Below are 26077 nucleotides of genomic sequence, written 5' to 3'. Positions count from 1 at the left end.
ACAGATTTTTTTATTGGTAGATACTCAGTGCACCCCCTTTTCAACATCATGTTATATAAGCTGTTGCCAAAAAGCTTATAGATGGCATTTCTTTAACTTTTTGCTTTAAGATAGCTTGCTACCCATGAACGAAAACATTAAGAAGCTTTCCTGGGATTTCTTTTTTTTTTTTAAATGCTTAGCTAAGCATGAAATATTTCTGACTTGTATGCTTAATCAACAATCAGAATCTGTAAGATCTGCTTGCAGCTAGCAAATTGATGTGTTTATAATATCAAGTAGGTAGCAGCATAATTTATTATGTTGCTGATATTTAGCTTCAGCACAATAATGTTTCCTTCTGGAGATGTAGGCCACAGGTGTCCTCCCAGATGTTGTTAGATATACAAATAATAGTAATAAAAATAAGCCACCGTCAGTTCACATTGCAGATACAGTGACCATCGGTACACAAATCTTAAATTAAACATATAAGTTAATATAAGTCCTCCAGACGTCCAAATATAGGTATCCACACACAGTTGATGCCTGTATGAAACATGTTTGAATGTAGCTACGGTCCCCAGACCATTGTGTAATAGACAGTGGGTATTTATCCAGGCTCGAAGTATAAGAGACTTACACTTTAAGCCATATACCAATTTCTAGGTTTCTCCACCCGCAAAAAACAACAACAGGCGTCTGCCATTCTCCTTCCAGCAGGAACCTGAATTGTTTGTGTGTTCATAAAGGAGAGATAGAGGGAATAAAAATGAGAATGCCCTGTTCAGATCCAGCTTACTTCTAGCCTCTCACTCTCGTCTGGAGTTTGCTAGTTGCATTGAATTTCCTCCACCATTACCTGTGAGAAAGTACCATTCTCAGGGGAGGGAGGAGAATGAATTGGATGAGCTCTCCCTCCCCGCTTTCCCTCTGCAAAGTAGAATGGGCAATTTCACTGAAGAAAACCGTTTGTGTGAGTTAAATGTGATGTATCTGCTTCTAAGCCACCCCAAAGTTCTATAAATTCTATATCTCTCTCCATCGCCCTTGGGTCTGAGTCACCAGGATGCTGTCATTAGATGTTAGGAACATCTATCCAAGTACATGTGTTCCGAATTCAGATGACAGAAATAAGACTATTTCTAATCTGGTTGAAGGCTAATTTACAAGATTGCAGACTTACACGATATAGTTCTGATGTTGGCAGAAGAATACCCATTAGCTTTTATCAGTCCAGGTGACAACAGATGTTGCACTTACTAACATATGCAGTGCTATCACACAGAGCTAATTTTTATAAGGGATGCTTACTTTTATAACTTACGAAGGAAGTAGCATTTACATATTATTTCAGCACTAATTTGCACATTTATAGCACAATTATTTTTTGCACTCTTATAAATATGGTGTTTGAATGGTGCTTCAATTTACCGGTATTTGTTAAAATAATTTTACCTCATTTATTTATTTATTTAGACAAATTCTTAACCTCCCCTTCACCATACGAAACCAAGGTGGGTTGCAACGACATAATAAATACAGTTATAAAAAGCAGATGAAACAGTCAGTTATAAAATAGGGTAAAACTGTTGCAGACAGAACAGAACAATATAAAGCCAGCAAAACTCCCACAAAATTCTCGAAGAGTAAGGAGGTGAGTCTTTAGCTTATGGAGAAAGCTATAGGATGGAGATGCTAGACTGTGGAACGGGTGCTGTTTGCTTTTTGATATAATAGGTCTTCAAGGTGGATTGCAAACCTTGTATCAAAAAACAGTAATAAATTAAGGGTTGCCTTAATCAGCTATTTGAAAACTAGAAGTGGAAGTGGAGCAAACTTCTGCTAGGAGAGAGCTCCACAATTTTGGTGCTGCTATCAAAATGGTTCTGTTCTAGGTTATCTGATGGCTGTGGAACCCAGAGCAGACGCTCTAAGAAGATCTTTAAATCAATGCTAGAGTACATTGTTGCATGCACAAAATGAGATCTGCTTACACAGATCTCTGTTCCACCTGCATGTCCCTGCACCCCCTAAACCTGCTCCAGAGTGTTGGGGGAACCTCCATATTGGGCACAGGGGGCACACAAGTGGGGAGGAGAGGGGGGAAAGTCTCACTGTGTGAGCAGACCTCATTCCATGCAAGCACACCCCACTTATCGTTACATCAAATTCTACCCTATACCTCCCATCATTCCTGACATTTGATCACCTGGAGGACCACAGATAGCCCACCTCTGTCTTAAATTATAGATACTCATATATGAATAAAGGCAATTCTTAAGATACCCTAGGCCCAGATGGTTTCGTCGGAACCATGGGATGGAAAGCCAGCTGGACAAGCCCCAGCTGGAGCGTCTCCCTTCTAGCCTTGCCGCTGCGGAGATCCATCAGTCATCCTCCTCCGACGTGCGTCTGTGACTCATGCTGTTGTGCATGAGCTCATGTTACTCAGCAGAGTAAACACACAACAGATCTGGTTCCAGGCTTGGATACTAGTCTACGTTTATTGTACATAAATCAGGACAAAGAAAACATGGTTTCTCTCCTTGTCGTTCTTCTCAGAGAACACAAAAGCAATACAGAGCGGATGTACTGCTCACAAGACTCCAATAATCTGTGCTGGAATGTAAACAGACATGTGACATGTAACAATCCCACACATCTGCAGCGCGGGAGGAATAGCATTCCCAACAGGTTTAGGACTTTAAAGATCAAACCTGATTTAGGCCCAGAAACCACCTCGAAGCCAATGAAGTATTTTCAAAACTGACATATGTTCCCTGTGGTTGACCCCGATCAAAGTTCAGGTGGCCACATTATGTAGCTTCTGATAACTTTCTAAAGGAGTGCTACATAGAGTTGTGTCTTGTGCAGCCACAGCATTTGAGCAACAGGAGATTCCAAGGATGCCTGCACTTACTGAGGGTTCAGTTTCCTTGGAACAAAGATCAAAGTAGACCAGCAGCAAAGCACATGCCTGCGCTGCCCAGGGCAGATGCGTGGAGTGCACACCCAAGGGGGGGGGAGGGTGCCCTCTCGGGTACCACAGTCCAGAGGAGGAGAGGGGTGGGGAAGCTGCTGACCACTCTCCTTGACTGGGTGAAACCTGATCTGGCGGCGGAGCTTCTGCAGCCAGGCATGCCTCTGCCACCAAGAGCTGCTCTGCCACCAGAGCTGCTCTCTGCCACCAAGTCAGATGTGATCCAGTGGTGGAGCTGCTGTGGCCAGGTGTGAGGTACACTGTGGCCAAGGAGGTTGGGCGGTGGCCTTGCCACCCATTCTCCTGCTCTTCTCCCCTAGGTCAGTCCTGACTCGGGGGTGGAGCTGTGACCAGGCACGAGCACCCAGTCAAGACACAGCTCCTTCTCGCTTGGAACCAGGCTCTGATGCAGGAGCCTGTTTGTGCCCCCTCACAAAATTGCCTCTGGGGCCACAGTCCCCATGGACTCCCTCCATGCTATGCCTCTGATGGAGACTGTGCTGTGTATGTATATATACATATACATACAACTTCAGCTCACAGTATTAACACCTCAACAGATCTTGCTTTTTCATTGAGTTTCTAGGGAAACCCCAACCTCACACCCTCGGGTCTAGCACAGAGCAGACATGTCTCTGTGTATCCAACTTCTAGCATCAATCCAGCTCATACACACAACTCTGCTATACACCTTGGCTGTTCCATCCTAGGATGATATGGCATCTAGCCAGGTGAGATGAGAAATGGCCAACCCATTTGTCTCTATGGAAATGGAGCTTACTCTTTTAAGATGTGTATGACGGGTGTTTAGCTGAGTTGCTAATGGCCATTAACAGGCTTGATTGGTTCAGCAAACTTCCTCCTATAGATTCTAGCCTCCCATACACAGGTTTGGCAGGGAATAACAGGTATCACTCAAACTGACCACCACCACCCAAACCCATAACCAAGTAGTCCAGTCTGAATGTCACCAAAGAATGCCTAACTGTGGCTAGACCCTTCCTTGTCTACAAGAAAAGACTAGCTGTCCCTCAGGTGGTTTTGTGTTCTTCAAAAAAAACCTTCTTATTATATACTTAAGGTTTTTTATTTTTAACATTCTGCTGGTAGCTGCGCACTCGCAGTAAACAGGTCGAAGTAAAATTTTTGAAAGTGAATCATAGGTCAAAGACAAGCAAGAATAGATCAAAGTCAATTTAAGTTTAAAAGCACGGCGTGAAAGTCGTCTTTATAGATCTATGGAAGTTTATGGGTGAGGTGAATCACTGACCCAACTTTAGGATTGCTTCTTTAAATCATTTGTGTAGATACTTATGGATGATAAATCCTAACGCCAAGTCATCTTACCATTTACATTACCGACTGACCAACCTCTACAGATGCTTTGTGTATTCCATTTTGCAAATGGCAAAACAGAAAGTGATGAACCATCAACAAATGCTTTCATGCATTACATTTTTTGAAGACAAAAACAGTTCCTTTGCTCAGCAGTCTAAAGGAAGTGTTTTTGAAGTGTTTATGTTTTTAAAATTGAAACCAATCATAATTATACAAAGTCAGATTCAGCAACACAGATCTCTAGAACTGAGGTGCCCGCCAGTTTTTGAAGGCTTAGACATAAAAAGCTTTACTTTTAATAAAAGAGTGTTTCCATTTATCTCTAAACTCAGATGCGTTCTTCATCTCTGTGGGTCTGTTCACAGCAAAGATCAACAGCTGCTGTATGTTGCAGATAATGTAATACATGGAAGATAAGATGACCTATCTCTATAGGGATGTAGCAATGCCTTTTATCACCTTTATTTTTTCCCCGTGTAAAATTATCTCTTGCTCTCCTTTTGCTGATAAAAACTTACAGTATGACTAAAAAGATTCCCAGTTATAGCTCATTTGTGATAGCCCAAGTAGTATTAGCAGATTTACATCTTTAGTTTATGTCAAGTATTGTCAAAATTCACAGATATTAGCAGACAATATTCAATAGAGATTAATGACTAACGTAAGTAAACATTAACACATTTTGACTATGGAGCCTGGATAAGCTTTATTATATTTAATTCAAATGAAAAAGGTTTTCTGATGGCTATTTTGCATATTACAATAATACAATGACAACCAAATGCCCAATCAATTAAGGCATTTGCTTTCTTTTTTCTTTTTTTATTTATTTTTTATTAAGGTTTTCAGAAAAAAGAAAAGAAAAATTTACATAAGAAAAAGAAAAAAAAGAAAAGAAAAAATTAAAAACATATATGATACGTTTCCACAAAAGAAGAGGAAATACGTTCATTATACAACCATCATATCCGTTTTTTGACTTCCTTCAGCGTCGCTGACGATCGATCATAGTTATCCTATTAATACACATTTCATCTATCTTCCATATTGCCTCTTATCCCTCCCTTCCTCATCCTCTCTGCTAAGCAATATTTATTAGTACTTTACAAAGCCTCTTTAAATACCGCTAGCGTTGTTTTAACACCATATTTATTTTCCAGATAACACACAAATTTCTCCCAATCCTTTATAAATTTTTGATCTTTAATATATCTAATTTTCCCTGTTAATTTGTCCAGTTCGGCGTATTCTATTAATTTAGCTCTCCACTCCTCTACCGTTGGGACTTCCTCCTGTTTCCACTTCTGAGCTAACACAATTCTGGCAGCTGTCACCGCATATTGGAAAAGTTTATGGTCCCTTCTTCTCACATCCTTCCCGACAATACCTAATAAAAATGCTTCTGGTTTTTTCACAAAAGTATACTTCAGCATCCTTTTCAGCTCGTTATAAATCTCCTCCCAGAAGCATTTAATTTTTTTACACTCCCACCATTGGTGGAAGAAGGTCCCTTCTTTATTTTTACATTTCCAACATTTGTTGTCCACCTTATACATCTTTGCTAATTTCGTAGGTGACAGATACCATCTGTAAAGCATTTTCATCATGTTTTCCCTCAGTGACGTGCAAGCTGTGAATTTTATATTCTCTTTCCAGAGCCTTTCCCAGTCCTCTAATTGAACATTATAACCAAAATCTCTTGCCCATTGAACCATCACCGCCTTCACCTCCTCATCCTTTGTGTACCATTCCAGCAATATTTTGTACATTCTTGACAGATTTTTATACTCATTATTTATTATCTCTTTTTGAAAGATTGATTCTTTCACTACATAATTCCTTTCCTTCAACTCCTCTTTAAACATTTCATTTATCTGGAAATAGTGTAACCAATCATAGGTTAAAGCCTTAATTTGGTCATAGGGTTTTAGTTTCCACTTCCCTCCTTCATTACAAACCATTTCTCCGTAATTTCCCCACTTCTCTCTCATATTTACTTTCTTTATACCCATCATCTCTAGCGGGGATAACCAATGGGGAACCCCTGGTTCTAGTATATTTTTGTATCTTTTCCAGACCTCTAATAGAGCACCTTTGAAAATATGATTTGTAAAGCCTTTGTCTACCCTCTTCTTCTCATTCCATAGGTACGCATGCCACCCCACTTTGTTGTTAAAACCTTCAAGATCTAATAATTCCGTGTCTTCCAGCTTTACCCATTCTTTTAACCAGCACAGGCATGCTGCCTCGTAATAGAGTCTCATGTCTGGAAGGGCGAAGCCGCCTCTTTCTTTTAAATCCGTTAATAGCTTAAATTTAATTCTAGGCTTCTTCCCTTCCCAGACATATCTCGAAATTGCTTTTTGCCACTCTTTGAAAATTTTGGTACCTTTGATTATGGGTATAGTTTGGAATAGGAATAACAGTTTGGGAAGTATCATCATTTTTACCATCGATATTCTTCCCCAGAATGATAACTTCATTCTGGCCCAGATCTCTAAATCTCTTTTCACGCCTTTCCATACCGGGATATAATTGTTTTGGTATAAATCTATGTTCTTATTGGAAAGCCAAATTCCTAAATACTTAATCTTCTTTACGACTTCAATCTCCGATCTTTGTTGTAATAGTTCAATTTTATCTCGGTCCATATTCTTTACTATCATTTTAGTCTTCTTCTTATTCAGTCTGAATCCTGCCAACTCTCCAAATTGTTCCATCTCATTTAGAATTTCTTTTATGCTGTCTGTGGGTTCTTCCACAGTCAATACCACGTCATCGGCGAAGGCTTTGCTTTTGTATTCGTTTACCCCCAACATAATCCCTTTGATTTGCTTATTTTGCCTAATAGCATTTAATAGAACTTCTAAAACCACAATAAATAATAGTGGCGAGAGTGGACAACCCTGCCTTGTGCCTTTACTTATTTTTATATCTTCTGTAATGGTGTTATTTACTATCAATCTTGCTTTCTGATCTGTATAGATTGCTTCAATACCGTTATAGAATTCTTGACCCACTTCCATAAACTTCAGATTTTTTAACATAAATTCCCAGATGATGTTATCGAAAGCTTTTTCTGCATCCACAAATATTAAGGATGCTGGTTTGTCACATCTATCGGACAGATATTCTATAACGTTAACTATATTCCTTATATTATTTTTTATTTGTCTGCCCGGTAGGAAACCTTGTTGATCTTTATGTATGATCTTTATCAGTATCTTCTTTAACCTCTTTGCAAGGATTCCCGCGAAAATCTTATAATCTGTGTTTAGTAACGAGATGGGTCTGTAGTTCTTAACTTGTGTTAAATCCGAATCTTGCTTTGGTATTATTGTAATAAAGGCTTCTTTCCATGTTCCTGGGATGTCCTTTTCTGTTAAGATGTTATTCATTACTTTAATCAATGGGACCATCAGGGAATCCTTCATTTCTTTGTAATAGCTCGCGGTAAATCCGTCTGGCCCCGGTGCTTTCCCTCTCTTTAACTCTTTTATGGCTTCTTCCACCTCTTCTTTATCTATTGGGGCATTCAGCTGTTCTTTTTCCTCTGTCGGGATCTTCCTCATCATTTTATCTTTCAAATATCTCTCTATTTTCTTCTTGTTGTTCTTTTCTTTATTCCTATACAGTTGTTTGTAGTAATCCACAAAGGCTCTTCTGATTGCCTTCGGTTCTGTTGTTTCTTCTCCATTGAACTCAATTTTACTAATTGTATTTTGTTCTTTTCTTTTCTTAACTTGCCAGGCGAGCCATTTTCCTGGTTTATTAGCGAACTCGAAGTTTTTTTGTCTTAATCTCTTAATGTTCCATTCAACTTCTTTATTTGTTGTCATCGCAAATTGTGTTTGGAGAATCTTTATTTCCTGTCTTATCTTTTCATTATTGGGTTTTTTAATCAATTTTTGTTCGTAATCCATGATCTGTCTAAGAATCTCCTTAGTCCATTTCTCTCTATTATTTCTTTTCCATACGTTTTGCTGGATAAGGAGGCCCCGCATCACCGCCTAACTTGCATCCCACACCACACTAGTCCTTGTCCCTTTATCCATATTATTCCTAAAGAATTCTGTTAGATTTTTTTGTGATTTTTCCACGAACTTTTGGTCATCCCATAAATTATCATTCAATCTCCACCTGAAGGTTCGTTCTTCCAAACCTTTGAGTTCCATTTCTATTGGGTTGTGATCTGAAAGCATCTTCGCCTGTATTTCAATTTTTTTAATTCTTGGAGTTAGCTCATTTGAAACCCATATTTGATCTATTCTTGAAAACGATTGATTCGGTTCTGAGTGGTAAGTGAACTGCTTCTCCAATGGATTCCTGAGCCTCCAGATGTCAACCAGGTTATAGTTCTTCATCATCGTAAAAAAGGTTTTAGGTAGTTTCCCTTCTTTGTTCTTAGTTTTCCTTAATCTGTCCAGTTCTAGTGAGATCACACCGTTCATATCTCCCATTACTATAATTTTCTGGTCCATGTATTCAAATAGTTTTTCTTCAAGCGATCTAAAGAATTCTGTCTTATTCCCATTTGGTGCATATATCCCAACAATTATCATTTTTTCCCCTTGCCAATTTATTTGGGCCGCAATCATTCTCCCTTCTTCATCCTTAAATAGTTGGTGAGATTCAATTTTGTTTTTGATATATAAAACCACACCTCTTTTTTTCTCTTTGTCCGAAGATATAAATTCATTCCCTAACCTTTTATTAATTAGAACTTTCCTATGTTTTTTGGCCACGTGCGTTTCTTGTAGGCATATGATGTCCAAGTTCTTCTTTTTTAGGATGTGTTCAATTCCGTTTCGTTTCTTCTTATTGTTCATTCCGTTAACATTCCAATTCCAGATTTTTAGCGTCATTCCTCTTTCCACTATTGAGGTTTGATTTGCTTATAGATTTTCTGTCTCTTCTTCTTCTTCCTCTTCCTCTTCTTCTAAATCTTTCCCAATCTGATCTTCTTCTCCTCCTGTTTCCAAGTCCTCTCTTAGCCTTACTCCTCCTTCTGCCCCTTTGACCTCTTCTTCTCCTTGTAGTAATTCTTTGTATCTTCTTGTGAATTTTCCAATTTCCTCCGGGCTTGTTAACTTTCTCTTTACTCCTTTGTAAAAGAAAGAGACTCCTTCGGGAAATTCCCATCTGAAATCAATCTTATTCTTCTTAAGTAGTTGCACCAGTGGTTTGTAAACTTCTCTTCGTTTCAGCAAGCTTATTGGAATATCTTTAAATATGATTATATAGTTCCCATCAATATATAATCTCTTCTCTCTATTCTTTTGCAAAATCAGATTCCTCATTTCTCTATCTTTGAACGTTATTACACAGTCGCCTGGAAATTTCTTTAGCCTGTTTGTTTTGATTTTCATTCTGTATGCATTTTGAACTGTTTTCGCGACTTCTTCCTCCCCTAATTCCATCCACTGCGCAATTTCCTTTATCAATCTTCCTTTTATATTTTCGTTATGAGTTTCCGGTACTTGTCTCAGTCTCAGATTCACTTCTCTCTGTTTCAGTTCATTCATTGCAATTGAGTCTTTTAATTCTTCCTGTGTCTTATTTAAATCCGCAATCTCATTTTTCATCTTTTCTTCCTCCCGTTTCATCTCTTTCATTTCCTGTTTGGACTTCTTTAACCCCTCATCTACTCTTCTTGCAACCTCTTTAATCTGTCCTCTCAGTTCACTGACTGTCTCCTCAATCTTTCTGTCCATTTTTCCAATTTTATTATCAACCTGTTCTAACTTTGTCTCTAAGTTTTTCTCGCTTTGTTTTATTTCAGCAAACATCTTCAATATTTCTGTTCTAAATTCAGTTTCTTGTTTAGAAGCTCTCCTATCTGTTGGGGTCCCCCCCTCAGCTCCTTTTTTCTGTGTATGCGACATTATCAGATATTTACTCAACTTATTATATTAATGTTGCTAGAATCTCAATTGGTTATTATCAGAATACCACCGAAACAGAAGTGTATGGCAAAACAACCTGAAAAAAAGAAAACAAGCTACTTTAACTCTTAGTCCCCAGATATATATCGTTGACTATTTTCTGTTCCCCCCCTGATTCAAGAACTCATAACGAAAATATAAAATGTAGTTCTTCGCCTCTGAGTATTTCTTTTGTGGTCTTCTTGCCCCTATTCGGGCTAATCCATCCACAACGCTGTTTCTCTAACACAATGATTTTCCAGTTTTTCCAAGGCTGTACTTCTTTGATACAATTGTTTTCAATTCAAAATCTAGTTTGAGTTAACAGAGGTAGTTCAAATAAAGTTCAAAATAAGAACCAGGAGATAATACCAAAGCTGAAAAGGGGAGAGAGTCAACTATACTTTCAAATATGCTCCAAGTCAAGTCAAATCAAGTATGTTCCAAATCGAGTCCCAGAGTGTATGTAAAGTAAGATAACTATATTGTCTATATTGTCTATATTTGTTATATTTGTCCCTTATAAATATGTTTTTATGTTGGTTAGATCCAAAAAAAAGAAAAAGGAAAAGGAAAGAACAAAAAGCTCAGTCACCAGGGGGAGAAGGTTTCTCAGATTATTTCTTAATCGATATTTTCACAAAGTCCGGGTTAGCTCCACCAACAGTTTCAGCATTAGGGTGCAGTATTTATCACAGTCCATTAGGGGGAGTTAGCGCCTATCGACCTCAGGAGGAGGGTTCTTAAATAGTAATGGCACCCACTTTCCTTTAGCTATTACACCCGCTTATTGCGGAGAGAAGCAAGGAGAAGAAAAAAAAGCAACCCCCCAAAAGAGAAGAAAAAACCTGTCTAAATGAAGAAGAGAGCAGAACAAGTCTGTAACCTTCGTCGCTCTGTCTGGATACCTTTAAAGTCTTTTGGAGTCCCTTAGTATCACATCAAAGGCAGAGACGGAAGGTCTTCTTAGCTCCGCGTTAAAATGGCGCCGAGCTTCTTCTTTGCGTTGTTATTTAGTTGTAGAAACACACAGCAAATAGCCCTCTCCGTATTCTGTTATTGCAAAGTAGTATCCAATGGGGTCTTTATTTTATCTCAGAATCCTCTGCTCCCCTTTAGCTCTTCCTTAACGAAAGCAAAATAGTTCAACAAGTTACGGGGGAGACGGAAACAGTAACCGCTGGCGGTAACTTACTTTCTCTTTAGACTCTGCATGAAGCGCTGCGTCTTTTCTTTGCGATGTCAGACGACCGCTGAGCTCGGATTCTTCCCTTATAGTTCGGAACTTCCTTGTTGTTTTAGCTTTTCAATCAGACAACTTAGCTGTTATGAATCCGAATTCCTTAGTATCGAGAGTGGAGCGCCTTTCCCCTGCAGGCTCGGGGCTTCGCTAGTTGACCGCTGCTACGATGGCTGCCCGATTGCCCGCTGCGCGTTCGCCGCACTCTTCACCCCCTTTTCGGGGGGCTACCTGGCGACCGGACACACAGCTTCTGGCACCGCCGGGAGCCTTGACCTCCAGACACCCTCCAGAAGGTCCTCGGGGGGGTTTTTCGCCCTAAAACCCCCTATTTACGGTCAAAAAAGCAAGGGCTTTCTCACCAGAAAAAACCCACGCCTGCTACAGGTCCGCGCTCCACCGGAAGTCAACTCTCTTAAGGCATTTGCTTTCTTCCACATCAGCTAAGGTTGGAAATCACTCTACCAATAAGTTACTTAACTAAAAAGCCAGGCTTCTGATTTAGGCTGCCATCCTATACAGTGGTACCTCCGGTTACGAACTTAATTTGTTCCTAACCCGAAACTGCTCTTAACTTGAGGCATGCTTTCGCTAATGGGGACTTCCACTGCCGCTGTGCCACCAGCGCGTGATTTCCGTTCTCATCCTGGGGCAAAGTTCACAACCAGGAGCACCTACTTCTGGGTTAGCGGAGCTCATTACCCAAAACATTCATAAGGAGGACGGTACGTAACTCGAGGTTCTACTGTACATTTATCTGGAAGTAAGCCCCACTGAACTCAGTATAGGATTGCACTGCAAAACGGTAAACTTTTCCCCATACAAAGCACTACGATTAATCCAACTTCAGAAAATACAGCTAAAAGCTGCCATCCTCAGCACATGTACTTTAAAGGAAGTGTCATAGACAAATATGCCACTTTTCATTTACAACCTGGTTTGTACTTAATCCTATGATGTACATCTATAGATGTCCCACTTTTGTATCAAACATTGTAAACCTAGGTTAGAGTCCTGGACGAACAATGGACATATTAAAACATTTACAAGAATGGTAGACACATAGGCACGAGTTGATAGAAATAAAAAGTAGCTTATAATGGGTAAAATTGTGGGAGCTCCCACTGCGCTCCGGAGGCTTCAGGCGGCTATCTTTGAAGCCTGGAGAGCGAGAGGGTCAGTGCACACCGATCCCTCTTTCTCTCCAGGCTTCAGTGAAGGCAACCCGAAGCCTTCGGAGCGCGTCGGGAGCGCTCCCACTGCGCTTCGGAGGCTTCGCGTTGCTATCGCTGAAACCAAGAAGCCTGCATTCGCTCCATAAGACGCACACACATTTCCCCTTAATTTTTGGAGGGGGAAATGTGTGTCTTATAGAGTGAAAAATATGGTATCTACTTTCACTGGTGTACTTTCGAACTGCTCGGTTGGCAGGAGCTGGGACAGAGCAACGGGAGCTCACTCTGTTGCGGGGATTCGAACCACCAACCTTCCAATCGGCAAGCCCAAGAGGCTCAGTGTAGAGTGGGTATTCTTTATGAATTGATATACTGCTTGCATGCCAAAACCCAAGGGTGTTAACATGTCATCCATGCACAGCTGACATTGGAATCCCATTAAAGGAAGTGTGTGTGTGTGTGTGCGCGCGTGCGTGCATGCGTGCGTTAATTACTTAAATTAATAAACACTTTCTGATGACTGGAAGGGTTCCACACATTAATCGGGTACTTACAAAAACATAGGTGTTAAATGGATCCTTAGAACGATCATCTCTTCAAGAAGCAATGGATTTTAGAAGTTGGTGCATGCAAGCTAAGCGGTAACATAGACTTATATAATCTAAAAACAAAGTATGTGATTTTCATCTACACTATTATTTTATTGAATTGCTCAATTAGCTGGTTCATATTACCAGTTGACTAACAATGTATTCTGTGCACATCTACTCAGAGGTAAATGTGCATAGGGTTATAGTTGAACACTTCTTTTATCTGGTGACAACCCTATTTTTATTTAGTATTGTACCATCTTTGGATAAAACTTGCAGTACACGTTTGCTCAGCAAACCCCGTTCATCCATTAGGACCAGTTTGAGATTATCCAACAAACTCTGACCCACTGAAATTCCTTATGTAATCTGTCAGCTGAAACATATTTGATTCTCAGTAAGATGGAAAATGCTTAATTTGTTTGAACTTCTCACCTTCAAACAAAATGTTTCCCATAAAGCCACTTGGCATGGCTGATCAAGGGACATTGTCTTTCAACCCAATTAGCAATTCAGTAGCCTCAAAGGGCCTTTCCCCCTGTTTTAACATTTACAAAGGGAATTTTTGAGGCAACACAAACAAGTGCAAGTCATTCCTATTTCCTGAGCACCCTTTTAACAAATTTCAAAGTGCTAGAATAATTACTTATGTTAACATCTGCCCCAACAGCTTCAAAATATAAGTATGGCTTAAAAAAGAAAAAGAAAAAAGGCACCTTCAGCAGAAACGAATGGTTAGATTAGTCGCCCTGAATCCCTTTCATCAGTGAGTCACAGTTCAAAGAGGAAAATTAAGGCTCTGGTATATTTATTTTAACAAAAACCTGCAGCTGTCTTAAGCAGGTATTTGTCAGTTTTATTGCAAATCCTTTGGATGAAATGAAGAAGATTACTGAAAGGAATGGTGGTTCTAGAATTTGGTTGCACAGATTCATGAAACGATTTGGTTGCCTGTTCACAGTTTTAATATCTGCCACAAGATACCTCCTGACATCCACTCGCTATAGAGAGCTAGCTTCACACCTCAAGTTCACAGATGCAAGCAGCACAGATTTGTATTCTGTAAAGTAATGCTAACCCCTTGAGGCTCAGAGAGCTGATACCAGAATTACCAGCATCACTTCCTTGGAATTGGAAATCCTCAAATCCTTTCAAGTGATCAGCAGCCTAACATTACACTACAAAGTAAAAAATGCAGAAAATGCAAGGACGTTTGGGTGCAGGAGAAAAAGACAAGCCAGGAAGTATTTAAAATAAAACCTGGGTAAAACAAGATTATTATTTTTTGACAGATGTCATCAAGATGCTGAAGTTTGGATAGTGTTTATTTCCTTATTTATTTCAAGAATTGTATGCCACTTTTTATCAATAAATCATTTACATATTGATTCATCTCACTACATGTAAGAGAGTGCCATTCTCCAGTTGCTATACTGATGTGTTATGTCCAAAACACCCATGGCTGTGATTGTGCATGTCAGTGGAACTTGTAGAACTCTGTAGTTGAGAGTAATGGAGATTGTGCAACAGCAGTCTTTGGTTATTGTTCTCTTCAGGCAAGTGAACTTTGTAAAACAAAAGAAACTTATTCTAATTTAAGCAATCTCTCTCTCTCTCTCTCTCTCTCTCTCTCTCTGTGTGTGTGTGTGTGTGTGTGTGTGTGAACTAGGGGCTTTTGCCCTGCTTGTATTGCTCACCTCCCCATCCCCCTTACACCTCTGCTGATAGGGTAGAAAAGCATGCCTTCAATTTCCCTCTAAAAAGTTGGAGGTTTGAAGGAGGTGAGGGATGTTTCTCTCTCCTTCATTCTCACAACCACCACCACTATCTCTTTCCAAAGCTTCTTTGACTCTGCTGGATGCCCATGTTCTTAGCCTTCCTGATCTGCGCTATACACTCCAGATGTAAGGTAAAGGTAAAGGGACCCCTGACTATTAGGTCCAGTCGTGACCAACTCTGGGGTTGCGGCGCTCATCTCGCTTTATTGGCCGAGGGAGCCGGAGTACAGCTTCCGGGTCATGTGGCCAGCATGACTAAGCCGCTTCTGGAGAACCAGAGCAACACACGGAAATGCCGTTTACCTTCCCGCTGGAGCGGTACTTATTTATCTACTTGCACTTTGATGTGCTTTTGAACTGCTAGGTTGGCAGGAGCAGGGACCGAGCAACGGGAGCTCACCCCGTCACGGGGATTCAAACCGCCGACCTTCTGATCGGCAAGTCCTAGGCTCTGTGGTTTAACCCACAGCACCACCTGCATCCCTTACACTCCAGATGAGCTTATAATAATTGTGTTTTCAAACAAATCCCAAGCATTTCAGAGTGATCTGACGTTCTTGGCTTTGCCTTTCAGCTTCCTTTTTACCAATCCCCTCATTTGGGTTCTTTTGAAGTGAAATGTGACTGTGTTGGAGTTTTCTTGGCCGTTGGCCATTTACATCTACATCTACACCCCAAATAGTGACACGGCCACTGCTCCCAATTGACTTGACAACACTTACTTCTTGCACCAGGACCTGGGCACCGCTCAGTATTAAGTCCAGGGACACTGAGAACTCATGGAATTTGTCTCTGTTGGATTAATGTATTTCTGCCTCCTTAATAGTCTCTCAAGTCAACTTCTCTTGTAACTTGCAGTGGTTTCTCAGGTGTTTGTATTCATAGAATCATAGAGTTGGAAGGAACCCAACAGTCATCCAGTCCAACCCCCTGAAATGTAAATAATAAACGTTGAGTGTTGCAGTTCTTCTTCTTCTTCTTCTTCTTCTTCTTCTTCTTCTTCTTCTTCTTCTTCTTCTTCTTCTTCTTCTTACCTGCATCTCTCCATTGTTTTTCAGACACACTATTTTGGAAGATGGAACTCTGAAGATTACCAATGTTACTAAAGCTGATGCAGGAAGCTACACGTGTATAGCAACAAATCATTTTGGGGCAGCCAGCAGCACTGGAAACCTGGTGGTAAAAGGTAACACATTTCTCCCCGCACATTTCTGATTCCTCAGTTCTAATGGGGCAGATCTCTTCTATTTTAGATCTTGTGAATTTTTAAATATGAAGCATCTGTTGTTGAAAAAAAGGGCAAAAATCTAAGGCCACTTCTCTGGGAGAAAACAACATTGAACTCATTAGAACTTGCTACTGACTTAGTAATCAAGAACAAATAGAATATGTTCATTGACCAACACTATACAGATAAAATAAAAAGTCAAGGTAACATCTGAAATAAATATGCATCTTTTGCATACATAAACCAGCTTTAAAACAATAAAAACAATACCATAGCCCTATAGCCAATATATGCATTTCCAAACTGATATATTCATCAACAAACTGATTACATGTGACCTTCAGGTATAGGGCAGTATAAAGGTAAAGGACCCCTGACAGTTGAGTCCAGTCGCGAACGACTCGGGGTTGCGGCGCTCATCTCACTTTAGTGGCCGAGGGAGCCAGCATTTGTCTGCAGGCAGCTTCTGGGTCATGTGGCCAGCATAACTAAGCCATTTCTGGCGAACCAGAGCAGCGCACGGAAATGCCATTTACCTTCCTGCCGGAGTGGTACCTATTTATCTACTTGCACTTTGACGTGCTTTCGAACTGCTAGGTTGGCAGGAGCAGGGACCGAGCAACGGGAGCTCACCCCGTCATGGGGATTCGAACCGCCGACCTTCCAATCGGCAAGCCCAAGAGGCTCAGTGGTTTAGACCACAGCACCAGCCACGTCCCGGGTATAGGGCAGTATAGGAAGAAGAAGAAGAGGAAGAAGAAGAGGAAGAAGAAGAAGAAGAAGAAGAAGAAGAAGAAGAAGAAGAAGAAGAAGAAGAAACAAATCAGTTAAATGACGTGACATGGCACCTGATGAAACAAACATTGTCCAAAGCCAATATCTGCAGCAAGATGTGTTTCGACTAACAGTTCTTCATTGGCAGATAAGACTTAGAGAACACCAGATTTAGCATGATTCCAAGCTATATGGATTATTGCACTTGTCAAGAAAGTTGTGACTAAGTGTAGGTCCTTGTTCCTTCCTTCTGACTTTAAGATAAAGAGGTGAGCCCATGGACCAGAGCAATACTATGTTGAGCATAGTGTTTCATAAATACCATAGTTTATTTTGACACACTTCCAAAATGTGAAGAAAATCAGGCTTTAATTTTTACGCACCTCCAGCAAATCATATCATTCTTGTATATTCAGCACAGTCTGGGCAGTGATATACCATTGATAAATATTAAAATGTTTTCTTTAAGGCTGGTGCTCATTAATATTTTTGGTATATTACTGAATAATGTCAATTCTCTTGGTTGGATAGTGAGGTTTAAGCTTGATGGGCCTTTTTCCTGTTTTCATTCATATGTTTGGTTGAATACGGGTCGGTTTGATTTTAGAGAGGGGTGGGTATATGTTACTGATTAGGATTTTTTCGGATTGGGTAGGTCAGGGAAGTTTCAAATGAGGTATCTGAGTGTAGTATTTCATACTTATTTATGGTTTGCTCAGTAGTATGTCTGAGTTGAAAAAGTTGGAGTTTTGTATATATGACAGTCGCAGTCTGATAGACTTGATACTGCTGCTCATTCATTGGTCAATGGACAAGGCTAAATAGGTCTCTCCCTTGCCATGATGTTCTTCATGGGGGTGAGGGGGTGCAGCACAGGACACCTGACTGCCATGGCTCACCTGACTGGTGGAGGATGCAAGAATATGTCTCCCTTCCACTCTGAAGACCTACGTAAATAGCAATCAGAGCAGACAGTTCTTTCATGTAGAGGGAATCTGCAGCACCCTCCAGGTGCCCAATATCTGTACGATGGATGGAGCCAGGTTGGTTACCCCATGGCCATAGTGATCTTCCTGGAAGGAAAAAGGTACTTAAAAAAAAAAAATCACTATGAACAGAATGTAAGAGTTTACAATTTATGTTTTTACAATTTATAATTAGCTGCTGTACTGAAATGTACATGCAAACATAGGCAACAGAATCTTCGGGGGGGGGGGGATGATTGTAGTGTTTTCTGTATGCTTCCCTAAAGCAAAACCCTAGCGCTCACACTTGTTGCTGAGCTAATTAGGTTTTCCCCTTGAAACTAACATATCCAAGTGTGAAATTTCTTTCTGACCCTATATTGCTGAAATGAAAAATGAGCCAGATTTTTGACATTCAAAATCACTAATGCATAACTCTAATTTTAGCAGCAAAGCTCAGTTTGGCCCTGCAAAATCCCCCTGTATTGTCTGAAGTAGGAAACTTCAAAGGATTGCATTGTTTCATTGCTATTATTGAGTTCAGAGTCACATATGGTTTTCTACATGCCTGTATTTACTTTGTAGATTTTAAAATTCTTATTCTATTATAGTTTACTGTATTTTTCGCCCCATAGGACGCACGTAGTTTTTTTTGGGGGGGAAATAAAGAAAAAAAATTATTCCCCCCCCCCAGGCACGGGGCTGGCGCGGGGGAAGCCCGAGCTTCCCCCGACCCCAGCCCCCAGAACAGCCTGCTATCCGCAAGCCTAGGGAGCCGCACCGGTCTCCCCAGGCTTGCGGAGAGCTGCGCCAAGCCCAGAGGCTTCGGAATGCAGGCAGCTCTGCGCAACCTTTGGGAGCCCGGCATGACTTAGCGCCGGGCTTCCTAGGGTTGCGCAGAGCTGCGCGAAGCCCGGGAATGCAGGCAGCTCTGCGCAACCCTCGGGAGCCCGGTGCGGCTTCGTGCCCGGCTCCGGAGGGTTGCGCGGAGCTGCGCGGAGCTGCACGGAGCCCGGGAGTGCAGGCAGCTCTGCGCAACCTTCGGGAGCCCGGTGCGGCTTCGCGCCGGGCTCCGGACGGTTGCGCAGAGCTTCCTGAAGCCTGGAGAGCGAGAGGGGTCGGTGCGCACCGACCCCTCTCACTCTCCAGGCTTCAGCGAAAGCCTGTATTCGCCCCATAGGACGCACACACATTTCCCCTTCATTTTTGGAGGGGAAAAAGTGCGTCCTATAGGGCGAAAAATACGGTAACTACCTTTTAACTGTTACGCTTTATATGTTTTTAGCTTTCTGTATCTTACCTGTGTTGTTTTAATTTGTATAAGCTGCCTTGAGTCCCAGTCTAGAAAAAGGCAGGATATAAAAACCACAACAACTACCACAACAGTGCAGGGATGAGAAACCTCTGGCCCAAGGGACACATTTGGTCCATGGCCCTGGTCATTTCCCATGCCCACCTGCTGTCCTTGGTAAGCACCATGCACTACTCTCCCAGGGTAGATTGGCAAGGAAATATGGCATATCCAAACTGTTGCTATACCAACAAATTCAGGTCACACAATTAAAGTTGATTTGCAACTCATGTGCAGTAAACCTGCTTCCTCAAAATCAGATTTTTTGCAATAGGTAAAGTAAAGTGTGGGATAACATGTTTTGTTGTTTTGTTTTGTTGTTTTGCACTATGTCATTAACTTCCCCACAAAGAAATCAGAATGAATGCTCAGTGAATAGGTGTTGTTGACTAACCCCCTGCAAACCAGTCAGGATGAATGCTCAATAAAGAAGTCATCCAGAAGTATAGACTGTTGCTTTCATGTGTTAAGAAACAGCGAAAGAGGACTAAGGGCTGGTGCCCAGTCTCAGTCTGGCTTAGATTCAGCAAACATATTCCATCATGTGCCTTCAGCTTCTGGGCACATCTATCCACATACGTGCTTATTTAGCATTTTATAGACAAAAGTGTAAAGTTTGCTTTATGAGAGTACCTAACAAAGAGCTGCATGTGAAGCAAGTGAACGTAAGCAGGTACTCGCCCGGTGCTAAATAAGGATCAGGCAGACTCAGCAATGGAGAATAAGAAGGTGAAGTTTATTGCCAGGCAATAAGGACCCAGTTTGGAATCTCTTCCAAAAGGAACTGGGACCCCGATTGACAGAAATCCAGAGGTCTTTATACCTGAGCAGATCACAGCAAATCATAGATCACGAGACAACCATGAGGGATTCACGATATTGTCAGCGAAAATTAGCCAATTAGCAAGCTTCTTGTCATGCTTCCAGCTCCTGGTCAAGCACTGGTCAAGCACAGAGTTCTAGTTCTGCTTTCCGTTGCTTGCAGTGATGCTCTGTCTAACCTCTCCCCTAGTTATGACAGGACAGGGAGTTTGGAGATTTTGTGGTTTTGCTCTTCCTGTTCTGTGGATTAATTTAGCCTGTATCTGAGGGGATTTTGTACCAGAATCTCTGATTCTGATACACGGATGTTTGTAGGGGAAAGGTCGGCTCCTAATTTTGCTGTTTCAAGCAATATGCAGTTAGCTAAGGCACAGCTTCCCTTTGATTCAAAATGGATTATAAAATACTGTAAGCCCTGATTATGTGTGAGCATATAGGAATATATTGATTACTGATAACTGATTATATGGATAGCATAGGGGTAGCCCTTTTTCCTTGCCTCACATGCAGTTCCATCAGTTTTACAAATTCATTTCTTGTTGTTGTCTAACAGAACTACTAGCGGAAATAGATGCAAATAGGAAAGCAGAGTGAACTAGGTGGCTTCTCCCCCCAGTACCATCTCCACTGTGTGGCTTCCCTTCCTTTTCCCCCTCTATTGTTATACTGATTCCTTTATCATTTATCAAGCTGCAGATCATGCCATTACAGTATTAAGAGAGAGATCGCTTCTGGATAAGAAATAATTGTTTTTAGCAAGCTCCATGCCACAATCCTATGCACAGCTGAACTGGTTTAGGATTGTGACATTGGTAGGCAAAAGCCCTGCACAATATTTCCCCCCACCTCCGCTGATCATTAGATCAACATTGTAAAATGGGCTAAAAACACTAGTGAAATACAAGTAGCGAACCTGTGAGCAAAACTTTGAGCACAAGCTAGGAATTGGAACTACACATTACATTAATTGCATAGTCAGCGGTGTGAAGCCACACACAATGAAAAACTACAAACGTTGCCGAGAATTATTTTTTTAAAAAAAACCTGACATGGCTGCTATTTTCAGGCATAGGCAAACTCGGCCCTGCAGATGTTTTGGGACTACAATTCCCATCATCCCTGCCCACTGGTCCTGCTAGCTAGGGATCATGGGAGTTGTAGGCCAAAAACATATGGAGGGCCGAGTTTGCCTATGTGCCTGTTTTAAATCATCATTGTTTATTATAGGACAGACAATGGATAACATATGTTTTCTGTACAGCTCACAGAAATATAAAATACAAATACAAATGCGGAACAAGAATTGCTAGCCATACAATTAATAGTTGGTGTGGTTTGAGCCTGAAGAGCAATATTGGCTCTCTGACTTTTCTATCCCAGCAGTAGATATATTTCCTTGTTGTCTCAGTGAATGAGATGGTATTAAAAATCATTTTTAAGTGCATCAGTAAAATTTGTCATGTTCAGAGAAAATTAGTAACTTATTCTTGTTGCCCTTGCAACACCAGTCATATTTTCCCCAAGATATAATCAGCGCATGATTGAATACTGTTAGCCACTGATCATTTTTAAAAATGTATCTCAAGGCTCTGAAATGTGTGCCCAGAAACTCTCTATCACCAAATTAAACGTAATAATAAAATGTCGGCAATAACATTTGGTGTTGTAATTTGTTAGATGTGCTGACAATGACAAATGTTTTAAATTAAATTATGCACTTTTTATGAGTAGTCTTGTGTCTGATGAATTACTTTACACAACAGACACATAGATTATAACATTGATAAACACTTTTCATCTCTCTCTCATTTGTGGCGGGAAAATCCTCTATTGGAAAATAGATCAAAAGAGATGGATTTATTGCTTTGTAATCAATCACAGCATTCTAACCCTGTCAATTTAATTCTGCCAAACACCAGCAGAGATAGATGGCCACAGCCTTTCAGCCTTTCCTAGCCAATATTTGTTCAAAGTCTTCTTGAGTGGCATGTATTTAAATGACAGTTTTTATCAACTGTGAGAGTGAAGGAAGCAAGGCCGGAGTTAGGAAATCTGATAAAAGAAAGCATATATTGCACATATGTGTTCCTTTTTGAAGATTTATTAGAAAGGATTAGTTTCACTTGTAGTACTGTAAAGTTTATTTATTTATTGCATTTTCCAGTGGACACACCAAGACTAAAACTATAGCAAACGGGCCTTCATTGTAATGTGTTAGCTGTTTTGTAGCCTTCTTTATTACCTAGGACCCTCTGATGTACCCTATAAAATTCAAAATAGGAAATCCATTGCTGCTGTTGGTGGGACCTTTTCTTTGGTCTTTCGTATAAGCATCATGGACTATGCATCTTGCACATTGGCCTGTCGTTCACAAGTTTTGCCATATTAGGGCCTCCTAAACTGACATTTCAGTGTCTGGCTGATCTCAGGCTGTGTACACACTCCCATTTACTGTGCAACCAGTGCTCTCTCGCCATTTTGTTTGTGGAGCCATGTGCACACAACATTAGCGACAACCACGCCTGTCCCATAGCGTTGTGAGAAACACTGCATTTGGATGGGTTTCCTTCGAAACCAGCGTTGATCGGATCTGAACATGTAAGCCATATGAAGATATCCACGCCCCCTCTCTGCCCACTAGTGTGGATGGACAGCAGCGACTTGGAAACACATTGAACCATACTGATGTGTACAATGATGAACAAATGTGATTGGAAACACAGCATTTTAAACTGGTAGTGCGTACACAACCCCAGACTTTGTTGCCGCTTCTGAAGGAGCGTGCCAATTGCCTTAGTTGATATAAACTTCGCTTCATGGTTAGTTCACGTGGCTTAAGAATTCCTTCACTTCGTGATAAGGTCAGGGGACATTAAAAAGTACTTTTATTTTCCCTAGTGCTCAGTTCTGAGTCAATCCCATTAGTATTAATGGGAGCTACATGTGTGCATGAAGCAGAGAATATACCCGTAGGGCTGAGGCATGGATATTAACTGCAACCTGAGAATCACAGTGCTAAAATCTGTCCCATAATGAAAGATATAAAATGCAGAAAACTGTTGTGAACTCTAAATGAACTGTGAAAGTACCCTATTTTACATAGATAGGTCTGTGTCTTGAGTGAGATGTATATTAGTTTGGCTGGAACCATAGAATGATAACTGGATGCCACTTTTTTAAAAGTGCTGTGAATTATTGGGTGGTCTTTGTTTTTGTTTTTTGTGTGTTTTATATTGTAATTTTTATGTTGTGGGTCACCCTGAGATCTACATGTATAGGGCAGTATACAAATATACAAATATACAAATTGTATACAAATATAAATAGTAGTAGTAGTAGTAGTAGTAATTCAGGTCTGTGGCCTACACAAAGACTAACTTATCATATGAAGGTTTCTCTGACCATAAAATATATTTCTTTTGGCTCTCCTCATACCTCATTAATTAAAATGCAATGAAGGTCATGCATCAGAAGACTTTTTTCTCCCTACTTTAAATGTTCTTCCTTTAAGAATGTGAGCTTTTCAAGTCCAGTGGTTTATTTTAACTTTTGTTGCAAGATGCCCACAGACATCACGGGTATATCATTTGTTACTCTACATACAATGAAGTTTATAACAAGTCACATCCAAGCAACAAGCAAAAACGTAGTCTTAGAACATACAGAAATAATTAAAGGTACCCTTCGGTTGCTTTAAATAGGATCCCATCAGAAACTGCTCCAGACAAATCTGACCATATTTTGGGATTGCTGCTTAATCTGAATGATAAATTTTGAATAAGATTCTGATGAGAACCATGAATGTATCTACCTATCTATTAAAGTATACAGGAGAAGGGACAAACAAGCAAACATTGTGAGGTGATGTGTAGAACAGAAACAGTGTTTAAAAATTAATTTGTCAGTCATTTCCCATTTTTTTACAGTACCTCAGGCATAGTGTTCAATTGCTTCCACTACCAAAAATAAAAGTCCCTTCATATCACTTGGTTACATGAAAAATAATGTAAGAATTATTGGCTGTATGCTGCCAAATGTATGCTAAGTTGTGCTTTAAAGGTAAAGGGACCCCTGACCGTTAGGTCCAGTCGTGGATGACACTGGGGTTGCGGCGCTCATCTCGTTTTATTGGCCAAGGGAGCCGCCATTTGTCCGCAGACAGCTTCCGGGTCATGTGGCCAGCATGACTAAGCCGCTTCTGGCAAACCAGAGCAGCGCACGGAAACACCGTTTACCTTCCTGCTGGAGCGGTACCTATTTATCTACTTGCACTTTGACGTGCTTTCGAACTGCTAGGTTGGCAGGAGCAGGGACCAAGCAACGGGAGCTCACCCCGTCGTGGGGATTCGAATCACTGACCTTCTGATTGGCAAGTCCTAGGCTCTGTGGTTTAACCCACAGCGCCACCCGCGTCCTATTTAAAAAGTAGAGCAACTTATTTTCGTCCTCACAGCAAAGCTTCCAACTTCAAAGCAATATCAATTACCATTACAGCATTTATGTCCTTTCACTACCTGGTCTTATTTTCAGAGATTCCTGGACATGGTAACCTGCTTTTCAGTAGGTCCTGCTCCATGAGGACCTTTTCTGACAGCCTCTTTAGCCAATTAGAAGGCTACTTGGGGGCATGATCCCACCTCCAGGTCTATTATCAACCTCCAGGATGGCGGCTAACAGATTGAGGTTGAATCCTGACAAGACAGAAGTACTGTTTTTGGGGGACAGGAGGCGGGCAGGTGTGGAGGATTCCCTGGTCCTGAATGGGGTAACTGTGCCCCTGAAGGACCGGGTGCGCAGCCTGGGAGTCATTTTGGACTCACAGCTGTCCATGGAGGCACAGGTCAAATCTGTGTCCAGGGCAGCTGTTTACCAGCTCCATCTGGTACGTAGGCTGAGACCCTATCTGCCTGCGGACTGTCTCGCCAGAGTGGTGCATGCTCTGGTTATCTCCCGCTTGGACTACTGCAATGCACTCTACGTGGGGCTACCTTTGAAGGTGACTCGGAAACTACAACTAATCCAGAATGCGGCAGCTAGACTGGTGACTGGGGGCGGCCGCCGAGACCATATAACACCGGTCTTGAAAGACCTACATTGGCTCCCAGTACGTTTCCGAGCACAATTCAAAGTGTTGGTGCTGACCTTTATTTATTTATTTTTATAAAGATTTTTATTACATTTTCAGTTACAAAGTCAGAAACATGTAAGACATATTAGAAAGAAAGAAAAACAAAAGAACAAAAAAAAGATAAAAAATCCAACTTTCAAAAACATTTTTACATTACCAACTGGACTTCCCCACATCCCCCTCACCCTGCGTTCCTTACAATAAACATATCAGCAAATTATTCCCTTATTTCATATCATATTTGTATCTTTCAAATATTATACTTCGAAATTTAAAATACTTTTTGTCAATAACTTATACCCTAAAGTAGATACAATTTAGTTTTAAATTTCAACCTTTTTTTACTTATAACTTAATTTCCTGATCACTGAATCTAGTTGCTAAAGCTAAAATATCCAAATCATGCAAATTCTTAACATTCATACAACTTATAATGTTTTTGTAAATAGTCCTTAAATTTTTTCCAGTCCTCTTCCATTATTTCTTCTCCCAAATCTCGGATTCTGCCAGTCATTTCAGCCAGTTCCATATAGTTCATCAATTGCATCTGCCATTCTTCCAGTGTGGGAAGATCTTGTAACTTCCAGTATTTTGCGATAAGTATTCTTGCTGCTGTAGTTGCATACATAAAAAAGGTTCTGTCCTTCTTTAACACCTTTTGGCCAACAATGCCCAGGAGGAAGGCCTCTGGTTTCTTAGGAAAGGTGTACTTAAACACCTTTTTTAACTCATTATAGATCATTTCCCAGAAGGCCTTCACTTTTGGACAAGTCCACCAAAGGTGAAAAAAAGTCCCTTCAGC

General features: G+C 40.8%; 1 protein-coding gene across 6 annotated transcripts in view; it reads left to right on the top strand.

Annotated features, from left to right (window-relative positions):
- The window catches only part of LOC114590891 (contactin-4), a 531471-nt gene that overhangs the window by 452132 nt on the left and 53262 nt on the right, over positions 1-26077 (top strand). For all 6 annotated transcript variants that reach the window (XM_077925018.1, XM_077925014.1, XM_077925015.1 and 3 more), the window contains one exon: positions 16066-16193. In XM_077925018.1, the coding sequence (XP_077781144.1) occupies positions 16066-16193 (128 nt within the window). The remainder of the gene's footprint in view (positions 1-16065; positions 16194-26077) is intronic.

This window comes from Podarcis muralis, chromosome 2, assembly GCF_964188315.1.
Source record: "Podarcis muralis chromosome 2, rPodMur119.hap1.1, whole genome shotgun sequence".
Classification (NCBI taxonomy): domain Eukaryota; kingdom Metazoa; phylum Chordata; class Lepidosauria; order Squamata; family Lacertidae; genus Podarcis; species Podarcis muralis.
Note: the sequence above shows the minus strand (reverse complement) of the source record. Positions and strands in the feature narration are given on the sequence as shown.